This window comes from Hippopotamus amphibius, chromosome 3, assembly GCF_030028045.1.
Source record: "Hippopotamus amphibius kiboko isolate mHipAmp2 chromosome 3, mHipAmp2.hap2, whole genome shotgun sequence".
Lineage (NCBI taxonomy): Eukaryota > Metazoa > Chordata > Mammalia > Artiodactyla > Hippopotamidae > Hippopotamus > Hippopotamus amphibius.
Window position 1 is genome coordinate 170,899,611 of NC_080188.1, and position 16,737 is coordinate 170,916,347.

The 16,737-nt window shown below is 34.9% G+C and overlaps 1 protein-coding gene across 5 annotated transcripts in view; it reads right to left on the reverse strand.

The window, feature by feature from the left end:
* AXDND1 (axonemal dynein light chain domain containing 1) overlaps positions 1–16,737 on the reverse strand; it is a 75,451-nt gene that overhangs the window by 21,690 nt on the left and 37,024 nt on the right. For all 5 annotated transcript variants that reach the window (XM_057730098.1, XM_057730101.1, XM_057730099.1 and 2 more), the window contains 5 exons: positions 15,569–15,803; positions 14,363–14,564; positions 13,449–13,542; positions 8,285–8,484; positions 7,331–7,427 (listed from right to left, as the gene is read on the reverse strand). In XM_057730098.1, coding sequence (XP_057586081.1) covers positions 7,331–7,427; positions 8,285–8,484; positions 13,449–13,542; positions 14,363–14,564; positions 15,569–15,803 — 828 coding nt within the window. The remainder of the gene's footprint in view (positions 1–7,330; positions 7,428–8,284; positions 8,485–13,448; positions 13,543–14,362; positions 14,565–15,568; positions 15,804–16,737) is intronic.

Consider the following 16,737-nt stretch of genomic DNA (forward strand, 5'->3'; position numbering starts at 1 on the left):
CAGCTTTAATTTTAATGGGAAGATACACCTCAAAGCACCCTGAATCCTCATTCTAAAACTGCCCTTATCTGAAAACATGGTCTCACCACATAGAGCTCTATCCCTGTTTTTTTAAAATTAATTAATTAATTTATTTATTGGATTTATTTTTTTATTGGCTGTGTTGGGTCTCCATTGCTGCACACGGGCTTTCTCTAGTTCTGGTGAGTGGGGAGCTACTCTTCATTGTGGTGCATGGGCTCCTCATTGTGGTGGCTTCTTTGGCTCTAGGCGTGTGGGCTTCAGCAGTTGTGGCCCATGGGCTCAACAGTTGTGGCTCACAGGCTCTAGAGCGCAGGCTCAATAATTGTGGCACACAGGCTTAGTTGCTCCACAGGATGCGGTATCGTCCTGGGGCAGGGCTCTAACCTGTGTCCCCTGCATTGGCAGGCAGATTCTTTTTTTATATATATATATATATATTTTTTTTTTTTTATTTATTATTTTTTGGGGGGTATACCAAGTTCAATCATCTGGTTTTTTTGTTTGTTTGTTTTTTGAATTTGTTGTTGTTGTTGTTTTATTGTTTTTTAAATTTAATTTATTTATTTATTTTTTTTTGGGGGGTACATCAAGTTCAATCATCTGTTTTTATACACATATCCCCATATTCCCTCCCTCCCTCGACTCCCCCCCCACCCTCCCTCGAGTCCCCCCTACCCTCCCCGTCCCACTCCTCTAAGGCATCTTCCATCCTCGAGTTGAACTCCCTTTGTTATACAACAACTTCCCACTGGCTATCTACTTTACAGTTGGTAGTATATATATGTCTGTGCTACTCTCTCACTTCGTCTCAGCTTCCCCTTCACACCCCGCCCCCCCAAACCTCGAGTTCTCCAGTCCATTCTCTGCATCTGCGTCCTTGTTCTTGTCACTGAGTTCATCAGTACCATTTTTAGATTCCGTATATGTGAGTTAGCATACAATATTTGTCTTTCTCTTTCTGACTTACTTCACTCTGTATGACAGACTCTAGGTCTATCCACCTCATTACATATAGCTCCATCTCATGGCAGGCAGATTCTTAACCACTGCACCACCTAGGAAATTCTCTATCCCTGTTTAAGAAAATGAGGACTAAGGTGTATTATGAAACAGGCCAGTAAGTCCCTGCTACCATCTAGGGCAGATCCAGCCTACCAAAACCAGGATATCCACATCTGGGGTGGGTAGCGGGAGGCCTGAGAAGATGTGAGCACATTTCCAAATGCACAGGAAGGGCTACAAGCTCCAAGAGACTACTCAATTCAGAGGCACCTCAGTCTGTTGTAAACTATACCTCTCAAGTCTTCCCAGAAACAAAACTAAAACTGAGACATTTCAGTTCCTAGGTGAGAAGCGAAATATACCTAGAGTAACACATTTTAGAATAGTAAAATATTCTTACTCCTCAGACACATATCCTAGTTATTTGTAGTGTTTTATTATTTTAATTTTCTACTGAATGGAACTGCTATTTTAAAATTTAGATTCAGAATCTATATTTATGAAGTTTATTTCTCCTATATTTATTGGGGTTAAAAAAAAAAAACTTTCCAGCTATATGAAATAAACTGGGAAAACTTTCCATCATTACCTATGCTCTTAAACTGTTTATATAGCATGGGGGTTACCTGCTCCTTGAAAGTCTGAACACACTTATCTATGTGTCCAGGCAAAATTTTGAGGTTTTTTGTTTTTTTACAAATGTATCAACTTCTTCTCTGAAAACTGGCCCGTTTTATCTTTCTAAAGATAATGTTGGGACTTCCCTAGTGGTTCAGTGGGTAAGACTCTGTGCTCCCAATGGAGGGGGCCCAGGTTCGATCCCTGGTTGGGGAACTAGATCCAGCATGCATGTCACAACTAAGAAGTCTGCATGCTGCAACTAAGGAATCCACATGTCCCAACTAAAGATCTTGCAAGCCTCAACTAAAGATCCCATGTGCTGCAACTAACACCTGGTGTAGCCTAAATAAATAAATAAATATTTTTTAAAATAAAGATAATGTTACTTTATATTTTCCTAGAGAAGTCTACATCTCCTAGAGATTTTAAAATTTATTAGTAATATACTGCACATAAAAATTGTCTAAAATCCACTTTTTAAAAACTGTGATATCTATCACATATACAGAAGAACATGAAATACGTATGTAGAATTTAATGAGAATAGTTATTTAAACATCACACGGGCCAAAGAATAGAAAATCATCTGCATTCCACATACCAGTCCTGATATACCATAATATATTTATCCATTCCACTGTTTATGGGCAGGTCTCAAAATCATAAGCTCAGCTATACCTTATGAAACCAGAAAAGGAAGAGCAAACTAAACCCAAAGTAAACAGAAAAAAGGAAATAATAAAGAGCAGCGTGAAAGTTAAGGAAACAGAAAAATAGATAAAAATTAGTGAAACCAAAAGCTGGGTTTTTGAGATCAAGAAAATTGATAAATCTTTTTATAGACTGATGAGGACAGAAAGAGAAAAGACAAATTTTCAATAACAGGAACAAAAGAGTAGACATCCTATAATTATTAAAAGGATAATGGGGGAATATTGTGAGCAACTCTATGTCAATAAATTAGACAACTTAGATGAAATTACAAATTCCTTACAAGACCAAAGCTAATGAGCTCACTCAAGAAGAGATAATAGCCCTATATCTAGTAAAGAAATTTCCTTAAATCCATTTGTGAAACTAGATAGCCTTATATCTGAATAGCTCTATCTTGTTAATTTAAAACTTTCCCACAAACCTAAATGGCTTCACCAGCGAATGCTATCAAACATTTAAGGAAGAAATAATATATAACTCTACACAAATTGCTCTATAAAATAGAAGAGTAAAACACACTTCCCAACTCATTCTGAGGCCAACATTACCCTAATATCAAAACCAAAGATATTCGAAAACAAAACTATCAATACATAATCAACATCCCTCATGAACGTCAATGCAAAAATTCTACACAACCTTTCAGCTGCAACTGCCATCTTTCAGTAATTCGCCAAAATGACCAACACAAAGGGAAAGAGGAGGGGCACCTGCTACATGTTCTCTAGGCCTTTTAGAAAACATGGAGTTGTTCCTTTGGCCACATACATGAGAATCTACAAGAAAGGTGATACTGTAGACATCAAGGGAATGGGCACTGTTCAAAAAGGAATGCCCCACAAATGTTACCATGGCAAAACTGTAAGAGTCTACAATGTTACCCAGCATGCTGTTAGCATCATTGTAAACAAACAAGCTAAGGGCAAGATTCTTGCCAAGAGAATTAATGTGTGTATCAAGCATATTAAGCACTCTAAGAGCCAAGATAGCTTCCTGAAACTGAAGGAAAATGATCAGAAAAAGAAGGAAGCCAAAAAGAAGTGCAAGCCTGCTCCACCCTGAGAAGCACACTTCATGAGAACCAATAGAAAGGAGCCTGAACTGTTGCAGACCATTCCCTATGAATTTATGGCATGATGGGTGTAAAGAAAATAAAAGACCTGGACTGTACAAATGTTTCTCTAAATTGAGTAGAAGTGTGTGTCCCCTCCCCCAAAGAAGTATTTAAAGTACATTTTAATTGTGTCCAAATTCAGTGGATGCTGTCTTTACTTTTCAATTTAGTGGTTTTTCTTCCTGAAAGATGTGAGGTAGTTTGTTGTGCGTTTGTCCCACTGGTTAATAAACTGCCAGATATTATTTATTAAAAAAAATTCTACACAAAACTTCAACCAATTGAATTTAGTAATATATAAAAAGATAGTACATCATAATCAAGTGGGGTTTATTGAAGGAATGCAAGGTTGGTTTAATATTCGATTCAAAAATCAATGTACTTAAAAATCAATGTAAGTTGTCATATTAAAAGACTAAAAAAGACAACTCACTGACCATCTCAGTAGATGCAGAAAAAGGATTTGATAAAATCCAACATTCATTCCTGACTTTAGAAAGTTTTTCAGCAGGGACTTCCTTGGTGGTCCAGTGGTTAAGACTTCGCACTCCCAACACAGGAGGCCCAGGTACAATCCCTGGTCAGGGGACTAGATCCCACATGCTGCAACTAAGAGCCCACACAGCACAACTAAAGATCCTGCATGCCACAATGAAGCTCCCGCTGCAACTAAAAAAAAAAAAATTTAAAAAGATCCTGCATGCCACAACAAAGATCCTGCACGTGGTAATGAAGATCTCACATGCTGCAACTAAGACCTAGTGCAGCCAAATATATAAACAATTTTTTTTAAGTTTTTCAGCAAACATGGAATAAAAAAAAAACTTTCTCAATATGATAAAGGGCATCTATGAAAAGCTTACACTTTTCATTATACGTAAAGATGACAGAATAAATACTTTTCCCCTAAGATGTAACAAAGCAAGGATGTCTATTCTCATCACTTTTGCTTAATCTTGTACTGAAGTCTAGTCAGTGCAATAAGGCAAAAAAAAAAGAAAAAGAAATTAAAGACATATAAATTAGAAAGGAAGAAATAAAACTGTCCCTATCTGCAGATGACATAATTATGTACATAGAAAATTCTAAGGAATATGAAAAAAAACAAAAAACTTCTTAGCAGGAATAAGTGTGTTCAGCAAGGTCACAAGATATGAAATAAATATATTGTAAAAATCAATGATACAATGTTCACTGCAGCACTATTTACAATAGCCAAGACATGGAAGCAACCTAAATGTCCAGATTCAGGAATAGATAAAGAAGATGTGGTGGGGACTTCCCTGGTGGTACAGTGGTTAAGAATCCGCCCGCCAATGCAGGGGACTCAGGTTCGAGCCCTGGTCCGGGAAGATCCCACATGTCTCGAAGCAACTAAGCCCATGTGCCACAACTATTGAGCCTGTGCTCTAGAGCCCATGAGCCACAACTATTTAGCCCATGAGCCGCAACTACTGAAGCCCATGTGCTCTACAACAAGACAAGCCACCGCAATGATAAGCCCGTGCACCACAACGAAGAGTAGCCCCCACTCGCCACAGCTAGAGAAAGCCCGTGCACAGCATCGAAGACCCAACACAGCCAATTAAACAAATAAATAAATAAATAAATAAATAAATTTATATATTAAAAAAAATCTGTATCCCCTGCCTTGGTAGGCAGATTCTTTAATAATAATAATAATAATAATAATAATAATAATAATAATTCTGTGTTAGCAAAGAATAATCAGAAATAAATTACAGAAGAACATAATTTGTAACAATACCAAAATATGAAACACATGGGGATAAATCTTACAAAGGATATGTAAGACCTGTACACTGAAAACTACAAAACTTTGTTGAAAGAAATAAAGGACTCAAGTAAATGAAGAGATATACCATCTGTGCAGACCCAAAGATTCAATACTGTTAAAATGTCAATTCTCCACAAATTGATCAATAGATACTTGTAAAATGTAGTCATAATAAAAATCCCAATAGGCTTTCTGGAAAAATTGATAAGTTAATTCTAAAAACTTCACATATGGAAAGCAAAGGACCTAGAACAGCCTTGTTGATCTTGGAAAAAATTTGGAGGATATACATTACCTAATCTCAAAACTCATTATAAAACTACAGTAATCAAAAAAAAAAAAAAACTACAGTAATTAAGATAGTCTGATAACGGTGACAATGCTGACACATAAACAGAACATAACAGAATGTCCAGAATGATATCCACATATACACGGTCAACAGATTTTCAAAAAGATGAAAAGGCATCTCAGTAGAGAAAGGATAGTCTTTTCAACAAATGGTGCTAAAACAATTGGATATCCAAATGCCAAAAAGTGAACTTCAACCCATACGTGGCACCAGATAAGGGGAAAAAAATGGGTCACTCAAAATGGGTCACAGATCTGAATAAACAAAACCTAAAACTATGATACCTCTAGGAGAAAATCTTCATGATGTTACTATACAAAATTTTTCTTAGATACAACACCAAAAGAAAGACCCATAAAAGAAAAAAATGATAGATTGAACTTCATCAGAGTTAAGCAGTTCCCTTTTTTGAAAGACATTATTAAGAGAAGAAATGGCAAGTCACAGACTGAGAGAAAATATTTCTAAGCCACACATGATAAAGGGCTTGTATCCAGAATATATAAAGAACTCTCAAATTCAATAAGAAAACAAGCAAACCAACAATAAATGGCTAAAAATCTGAGCAGACATTTCACCTTTTTTTCCATAAATAGTTTATTAATTTTATTTCACTTGCTTAAATATCTCAATTATCCACTAACCAAATTATGAAACAATTTTTTAAGCAATTTTTCCAGTTTTGAGATATAATTGATGTATAATATTGCATAAGTTTAAGATGTACAACATAATGATTTGCTATATGTATGTATTACAAAATGATTACTACAACAAATTCAGTTAACATCCATTACCTCACATAGTTAACAATTTTTTTCTTGTGATGAGAACTTTTAAGATCTACCCTCTTAGCAATTTTCAAACATACCTTTCACGAAAGGAGATATAATGACAAATAAGCCCATGAAAAGATGTTCAGCATCACTGATCATGAAGGAAATGCAAATTAAAACCACAATGGCATAGCACTAGCCACTTACTAGAATGTCTAAAATTGAAATCACTGACCATATCAAATGTTGGTGAGGATGAGAAGCAACTGGAACTCTCATACACTGCTGGCAGGAATATAAAATGTTTAACCACTTTGAAAAGACAGTTTGACAGTTTCTTTTAAAAAGCTAAAAACACATGCCATATGACTTAGCCATTCCATTTCCAGACATTTATTTAAAACAAATGAAAGCAATGCATATGTACATGGATATGCACTGAAGCTTTGCTTCTAATAAAAATATGCAAACAATTCAAACGTTCATCAACAGAGAATGGTTAATAAATAAATTGTGTATATCCATACAATGAAATACTGCATAGCACTAAAAAGCACAAACTTCTGATAAAAGCAACAATATGTGTGAATCTTAAAATAATTATGCTTAGTCAAAGAAAGACAAAAAAAAGTATTACATTCCATATGACTCTATTTATATAAATTCTAAAAAATGAAAAATAATCTTTGGTGTTAGAAAGTGGATCGGACATTGCCTCGGGATAGGACGAGGCTGCAAGGAGAGATTACAAAGGGGTCAAGGTAATTTTGAGTTGGATATATTCTTTTTTTAATCATAGTGATTATTTTACAGGTATATGTACATTTTGGTAATTATCAAATTGCACATTTAAATACATGTAATTTGTTGTAAATCAATTAAAACTAAAAAGTCTACTTAAACAAAAGTAAGGCGAATACAGTTATTACCTTCATCTTATCCAGTTCATTAAGTTTCTTAGGAGGATTTTTTTCTAAGTGACCTGCTTTACTCAGAGCCATAGCTGTTACCAACTCTTTGCAACAACTAGAAAAAAAAAGCACACAAACAGAGCATGACCTTTTTATTGTTGGATCCTCTTCTGTCTTAAGTTCAGATACAGTGGAAGTTTACCATAATAATTAAGCTACTAACTAACCAGAGAATAATTTGTTTCTTGCTCAGTTTCTCACTCTTGTCCTCTTCCTCCCCTCCATTCCTGCCACTCTCCACCATTGGGAACACTGAATGGAAATGAAGGAGAAACTGGCTAGATTGTAAAAGCCACTTTCAGAATTTGAAGCAATCATAGAGACAGTGTGCATCCTAATTACAATTTCCTAGACATCCTCTTTATTTGATGGGAATCTTCTAGCTTTTCAGATATGGGGCTTTTTTTCACTTCTTGTTTTTTAAGAGATGTTTCGGTTGGTGTTTAGTGAAACATATAAAAGTATACATTCAGCTTTGCATGGAATGACACATGCAAATCACACCTTCTCCCTCACAGTAGGTGCAAAAATGCAAGACGCAATTCATTTATGCAAGTTTTTGTTGTTGTTGTTGTTGTTTGTTTGTTTTTTACTAATTCTCACTTCTGCATACATACACACTTCCCAACCCACCTATGCTAATACTGTTTTCAAAGGAATCCTAAAGCCATTAAGAAACGCCAGAATCTCATATTCCAACAGGGCAGTGTTGAAGCTAGTTTAAAAACTGAATTAGCATTTCTTTCAAGTTTTAAAACACTCCCTTATTGCTGCTACTTAACTGCCCTTCTCTTCGCTTTTTTTAAAAAATTTTTATTATAGTTGATTTACAATATTGCATTAGTTTCTCCTCTGCTTTATGTCACATTTAATCTTCAAAAAGGAAGTGATAAAATAACCAGATAGTTTCACCTGCTCAAATAGCTGGAATATTGGGACAACTTTTTTGCCAGGGCAATCGCATCTAGCTCTAACTTGGCAATTCCTAGGTCACGTTTTTCAGCACTTTTCTCCTCCAAATTTATGACAGTGTCTGGATCAGGAAAGTCAGGAACCATTAAAATCAGCAAATTTACCATCCACTGGATCATGGGTATATGCAATTCATCCATCTGTTAAAAAATGATTATAATACAAATGACCCATTTAAAATAAACCAAACAGTAAAAAACATATAAATTTAAAAACAGAACTAATCATACCCGTGTCCAACTTTCAACACTATTATCCTTAATGAAATCAAATCATTGCTACTCAACTACTGTAACCTTACTTTCTTTTGCTCACTGTACTACATTAAACTACCCTCTTTTCCTCTAGCTTGGTATCAAGCATATTAACCAATCAAGGCCACAGTTCCTGCAAGTGTGCACCAAGGCATCCCAGGGCTTCACAATGAACTCTCAAGGATGCCATGGAATCTTAAATTCTTGAGAGAAATAACATTGATATGTGACATGTCAGACAGAGCATGAATTTGACTTGGTTCACAATTTCAACCTTAGATACACTATATCACGTTGATGGCACCATATCTTTGAGAGCTGGTTTTACTGGTGGTTGTATGATTTAAAACAATTACTGTGTGAAAACCAAGGTGGGACAAGAAGTGAGGATAGCAACGTCCAATCTGATTTCAAGGTTTGAGAGGTTGTACAGTGCAAAAGTATATACATTCCATTAGTAATTTTGAATAAATGAAAAGAAAATAAGGGGATTTTTTAAGGGGAGGTGGGGGAGATGAGTGAAATAGGTGAGGAAGATTAAGAGGTAAAAACTTCCAGTTACAAAACAAATAAGTCATGGGGATGTAATGTATAGCACAGAGAATACAGTCAATAATATTGTAATACTTGGTATGGTGACAAATGATACCTGAATTTATCATGGTGACCATTTTGTAATGTATGAAAATATCTACTCACTATGTTGTACACCTGAAACTAATATTGTAAGTCACTATATCTCAATTAAAAATGAATTAATTAGGGACTTCCCCCAGTGGCACTGTGGTTAAGACTCCGCACTCCTAATGCAGGTGGCCAGCGTTCAATTCCTGGCCAGGGAACTAGATCCCACATGAATGCCGCAACTAAGGAGCCCACCTGCCTCAACTTAGACCCAGCACAAGCAAATACATACATAAATATTTTCTTTAAATTAATTAATTAAACAAAAGGGTTTTTTCTTTCAGTGAAGTTAAAATGAGACGCATTAAATTTTACAAAGTATCATTGGACAAACAACAATTCCAATCAGGCAGTGCCAAAACCAAAAAATGGTTAGAGGCACTCGGTGGGCGGGAGCTGGGACAGAGATTTCTATAGGGAAGACACTAAGCAAAGCAAAGCAAAGCAATTATTTAACTGGCTGTAACGTCAATGTTTGCCTTATTTAGGAAAATTTAGTTATTTGGCTGCTTTGATAGTTGTTCTTGAGTTTTATTTTTTTCATATTCGAGAAGATCTAGTTGACTGTTTACAATTAGCTGCTCTTGAGTTTCGTTTTCTTGGATTCGAGTGCACTGACTCTGGCTTCAGTTTGTTTACACAGGTTACCAAAAACACTAGAGCTACAGTCCAATGGCCTCCTTGTTTTAACTATTTCAAAATGCACTATTATTTTTCCAAAAGTTACTAATATTTAGGACATAAATATTTAGTAAGTTGTTTGAACCTACCTATGTAATAATAAACTGAACTGTGTGGTATTGTTTTTGGCTTAGGAGTGTGAAAATACTGGGGCATCCTTTGGCACTGAGAACAGAGAAAGTTTGGGAACCTTCGCAAATAGTGTTTGCTGAGGCTGGGTCCCAGAAATAAGATGCGAAAAACTTTATGAAATGCAAACATCAACCATTCTCTTAAATGCCCTATGTAGCCCCATTCTCTGGTGAGTTCCTAAGTGTTCCTCTTGGCTTAAATACAATCTACTCTGAGAAGACTTCTTAGCTTTCACTGGCTTTAATTTGCTCCTTATCCTACATTCCTATGGTACTTTGTACATATCTCTAATTGTTTGCATATGTGTCTCCTCATTTAGTCTGCATGGATCATCATTTTATTCCTCAATACCACACATAGTACTTAGCAGGGAGTAAGTGCTTAATAAATGTTTGTTATATCAACAAATAAAAATGAAGCTTGGTAGTCTATCCTTGCACTAAAACCCAAACTTCCCACCTCAAAAAAGGATGTAAACGACCTAAAGCAATCTTGATTAGTGTATTTTTACACCTGAATTAACACAACAGGAAAAGGGTAACTCTTCCTGAGAGAGAGTTAAAAAAACTACTACCTTCTTTCCACAAGTCAAAGATATTTTCCCCACTATCTAAACCCCTGCTGCTTCTCAATTACATTAATTCTTCTTAGACAACTGATTCTCTAAACTGTTCGTTCATATACCAATGGCCTAGATGACAGTCATTGAAAGAACTCATTTTTGCTTACATAAAATATTACTAAATCCTTAAACCATCCCTGTGAAATAAACAGAAATATGTGTTATCTTCATTTCAAAGTTATATTAGAGAGATTAAATGGTAGAATCAAGGTCATGCAATAAGTCATAGGTGAATGTAAAATTAGAATCAAACAGAAAAGTATCTTTTACTTTCACAAAGATATGGAATCATTCTCTTTAATTAGATGGAAAGTGAAAATGATAATTTTAAAAAAATTTTTTTAAAGATTTATTTTATTATTTTATTTATTTATTTTTGGCTGCATTGGGTCTTCGTTGTTGTGTGTGGACTTTCTCTAGTTGGGTCTTTGTTGTGGCATACGTACTTTCTCTAGTTGTGGTGAGCGGGCTACTCTTCATTACAGTGCACAGGCTTCTCAGTGCAGTAGCTTCTCTTGCTGCAAAGTACAGGCTCTAGGCACACGGGCTTTAGGAGTTGCAGTGCATGGGCTCAGTAGTTGTGGCTTGCAGGCTCTAGAGTGCAGCCTCAGTAGTTGTGGTGCACGGGCTTAGTTGGTCAGCAGCATGTGGGATCTTCCTGGACCAGGGCTTGAACCTGTGTCCCCTGCATTGGCAGGCAGATTCCCTACCACTGCACCGCCAGGGAAAATGATAATTTTTGAAAATGGACAGTTGGAAGGATTTCCATCTTGGTATGATTTTGTTGCTGAAATGATACATAACTCACTTCTTAAAACTCTCAAATTTATATACTTGAAAATCTGGAAATACATTTCTAATTATTTTTAAATCTTACAAATAAATGTTTCAATTTGTTGGGAATCTTTTGTTAGAAAAAAGAAATGCTACATTGTCTAATGTTTATAAGAAGAACAACTGATTGACATAATCCTACATGGAAAATTTTACTAATCAATTTTAAAAAATCTTTACATAACTGATTGATGGAATTGAAAAATGAGTTATTATTATTTAATAAATACAGCCAATAACGTACTTCTTCAATTTATATTGTTTCTTTGGGAGCTATTATTTCAGCGATGACAGTCCTTACAAACAAGTAACAAAGTAAACTGAACTTAGAAACAGACTTTCAAATGGCTTTATCACTAAGTATTAATCTGTGATTATAAAAAAAATTATGAAGCCTGTTTAGTCACATCAGTTTTTTTAAAACCATTACTAAAAATTATTTTAAAATATCATTCATTCCTTTTGACTGTATATATTTTATAATGTACATGAAAGTTAGAAATAGTAAGTTAGAAATGACTTGTTCAAAGATTTTTTGCTGATAGAGATGTGATAAAAAATATTTGAAGATCACTGTTTTAGACTGCCAAGCAGCACAGATTAGATGGAGTAAAGGCACAAAGAAAAAACAAAACAAAACCAAAAATCTGGAAGAAAATGGATCAGAAAGGAAAATGAATGGTGGGTGAAAAAAAGATAAACTTTGACATTTTTAAATACTTATACCAGTTAATATGGATATACACAGTTCCTCAAGGAATGTATAATCTTGCAAGTTTTCTACGCAGTTTAACTATATTATAATCCTGTAGTGTTAAAATAGAGATGTATATAAAATATAAAAATGAGACGTATATAAAAGTACTTTCTAAATAATCCTATATTATAAAAATTGAATTTCACAGTATTAAAAATTGAGACTATGATTCCCCAGAGATAATCCCCAATGGTAAACTGAGTATTTTACCGAAGAAGGGTTAATGTAGTAACACCCTAAGACATCAACAATGCTGGAATGTTCTTCCTTACTTCATTTGAGGAATATTTATTGAGTCCCACTATGTGACAAGCCCTCTCCTACCCTTTTCCTTCTTAATTTTCGTTGTGTTCTAAGTCATAGAAATTTCTCCCAAGCCTGGGGCCCCTTGGATCTGTACGTCCAGTCTTAACATATCTGCTCCTCAACTCTTGGTGTCTCTATGTTCAAACGTAATCATAGACTGTGATATGATGCTTCATAAGTAGTATTCCCATGTAACATGCTGATCTCTGCCTTTCAAATTCCTAATTTAAGCAGTATTGAAATTGATTAAATTCATTTTATCAATTTTGAAAGATCAAATATTTGCATATTAAGTTTACTTATAATAAGAGATTCCTGTATAAATTTAGTTATAATTAAGACTAGGAAATGGGAATAAATGTAACAAACTAAGACATCCTTTGGAAATTATTATTTCATGTTGTGCTGGTTAAGAAGTCCACAAGTTCAGTTCTTCAGAATTCCAGGACAATTTCTTATTTGTTCTAATAACTATAGACCAATAGTATTGTAGCATCTTGCCTTTCTTCCTAGAAACATGTTTCTTTCATCCCTTCCACCAGTCAAGGGCACCAACATAAATTCTTAAAATGATGAATGTTTTTTCAGTATACTGAGTAAAGATAATAATTAGATCTCAGAAACTTTTGATCATCTCTGAAACTTCATTCCAAAGGCAGGAACATACCACATTTAAAAATCCACTGAAAATCACTTGAGTAACTATATTACGTAAGTTCCCATTTTTCCCTTCCAACATCCTGCTTCAATTGGACAGGCATGACTTGGTTTTTCCTTGAAGAAAACTCCCAGCCGCGGCAAAAAATAATCTAACCAATTCCTGCAAGTATATACCTGGCGCTGAAGTTCCATGTTACCGTTGTTAATCTCATTGCTTATCTTCAAAAGCCATTGTTGAATCATGTTAAATATACGTGCTTGGAGTACCCTGAAGGAAAAAGAAAGTAACATAAAGATAAATGACTTACTTAAGAGTACAAAAGTAACTATCAGATAAAAGAAAGGGTTTTATTTGGCTGGGCCTAGTTAACTTACGTGCGGACAATTGCTTTGATTCACTTTTCTCTGTTTCGCTCAGAGAAAGGTGAATCAAAGCCTTGAATTATCTGGTAGAATGGCTACCCACTGATAGCCTTCCTAACCTCACACAGGTAGCCAGTGGTGTAATGCACTTTGGACAACGCAGACCTTACTTTCAGTGTTAGCTCTCTACTGTAAAAACTCACACTCACACCCTTCACATTCACTTATAGACCAGTGAGGCCACAAAGTGAGAAGAATGAATTTTAAAATCCTCTCAAGGGATCAACTTTGAACATGATGGTGTGAGGAGAAAAGTGACCCACTCTCTAGTGAAATTAGTGAAAATCACTAAACAAAACAAAAAACATTGAAAGCCTCTGGAAATGGTTCTAAGGACAAATAGCAACTGAAGAAACACACATTCAAGACAATTTAAGAAGATTCAGTAGGAAAGGCAAGAGTCTGTGGCATTTGAGCCAAAACTACTCCCGCTCTTCCCCTTCTCAGCTCAGTGAGGCAGAAACTCCATTCTAGGCTGCCGTAGTTAAGAACCCAGGACTCCCTCGCCCTCTAGCTCCCAGTCAGATGGCTTTCCTCTTGGGAAGAACCGGGTGTCAAGGTTTCTTATCTGACCCCAAATACCCACTGCTGAGGCTAAGTACTGAGAAAATGCAGTTGAGAAGTGGGGATTCCTTTTTACCCAGCAGAGAGCTATGGGAACTTACGGGCCAGAATCTACATCTATGTACTGCGGAACAGTATCAATAATGTTTAATGATGCATCCAACTGAGATTTCATTTCATTAATTTTTTCTTTAAGTCCCTCCCACTCTTCAAGAAGCAACTCAGGAAACTCCAGAAGGCTTTCCAACTTGAAAGAACAGAATTCAAGAGAAGTAACCAAACTTGGAAGAATTTTAGACATACCTGGAGAAATGAGAAAAGCATTAACATTTAGAAGTATTTGTAAGTCTACTATTTCAATAACAAGTTATAAAATACTAATGGCCAGGGGCATATCTTTTTTCATTTTCTTATTATCCTACAGCTTGCTTAGCAGAGAATCTTGCAAAGAGTAGCTCCTAAATGAATATTTAGTGAATAAAAACTAAGTAATCAGTGCTTTTCTGACTGATGGACTATTTCATTAACGATAGTTTTTACTGTCTTCTCCTCTCAGTTGAGAATGAAATGCCTTAAACCCAGAAAATATGAACTGCAGTTTCTGTGAAAGATATTAATTTGCTGAGTTATCCTGCTAAGAAGACAATGATGAAACACAGCTTCTTCATGATTATAGACTAGTTAATAACAGAAATAAGAACAGATATAGTTCTTGAGTCATTTTTTAGGTCAGTGCTCAGGTTTACATGAAGTTTATAGTTTTGGTCTGAATAAGGATCAAGTCTGGATCCTAATCTTTGACTGATTCACTGCGAGATCATGGCAAAATAGCCTCTCTATACCTTTGTCTAAATTCATTTGCAAAATAAAAAATGAAAATGCTCCCATCTCAGAGATATATAAAGAGAAATAATTTAAAAAGAAATTTTTTCTTGTCCTTGACAAAACTATTTTCACTGCCTTCATCAGTAAACTTTAATCTTGTAGGAGTATTCAAAATGATTTGTTAATTTCACTCTCATTCATCATTTTGACTACCTCATTTATTTTAAACCATTTACCATCTGGTTGCATATGTCTGTGACTATACTAAAAATCATCAAATTCTACACTTTAAATAGATGGATTGTATTGTATATGAAGTAGATCTCAATAAAGTGATGCTTGGTGCTTTGTTTTGCTTGATTTTTAAAATTATATGTATTATTTCATTTTTAAATATTAATTGTATTGAAAATAATAATTACTATTAAAATGCTTTATACTGTCAAGCCATCTAATTATGATTATCATTGGTTTTTCCTCACCATTATCCCCATTTATTCTTATTTCAAATTCTTTGTAGAGTCTTCCAATACTTTCCATGATTTCCTCCATGTGCTTCTGCTCTGGTGGTATCTTTCCCTCCAGAGTTTTATGACGACTAAATATCCCAAGCCCAATATCTGCCCAGTTTTCCTGTAAACGTTTAATAATCTTGAGAGAATCATATTTTGACACTAGAAGATCCCCAGAAAACTTGTCTCTGTCTTCAGTCAACATCTAGAGAGTAAAAGGGGGATGAGGAAATTAGCACATTCTTCACTAATGACTTCATCAAAGTCTGCTCAGCTGACTCCCAAATATTCTGGAATTACATATCTTATTATTATTTGTCATGTCATTTCTTCACATGACATATATTTTATTTTCAAAGTTAAAGTGAATTTAAATTAATTTTGATACTCTACAAGATAACTCATAGTTTACCAGGATGAAAATAATTATATTAAATCCTATGTAGGTAAAAAAATTAGTGATAGGTAATTAAGTCTAAGAGAGCTGAGCATGTTTAATTACCATTTGCTTTGGTAAGGATGTAATATTTCTGTCTACATGATCCCCACTAAACTGGGAAAGTTCCTAGAATGCATAGGTTTTCATTTGTCTATTTAACCCCAACCCCAAGACTATATCTGACACATCGTGGAAAAAAAAAAGTGCGATTTATATATAAAGCTTGCCATTATTTGTGATTCAGATAATGGAAACAAATCACCTACACTTATCAGTAAACAGCATAGGGAAGCATTGTAGCAGAGCATTTAAGGGTAAGAATTTTGGAGTTGGAGAGACATGGACTCAAATTCTGACTCAGCCATTTACCATTCACAGATAACTAAGGCAAGATACGTAATATTTCTAACCTTCAATTTCCACATCTGTGAGATGGGGATTATAAAACCTGCATCCTATGGATGCTATGAAGAGTAAGTAAAATAACATATGGGAAGCCCCTTCAGCCTGACAAGTTAATGACTAAGAATTATTATTCCTACTAAAAAAAGCATGACTTTTTCTCAATTTTATCTATGCAATGTCAAACAAACAGTAAAAAAAAAAAAAAACAAAAGTCACTACACTAGCTATATAGTGTATACGACAATAAACATCTTCAATTCTGAGACTATTCTGCTCAAGTCATTCCAAAAGAAAA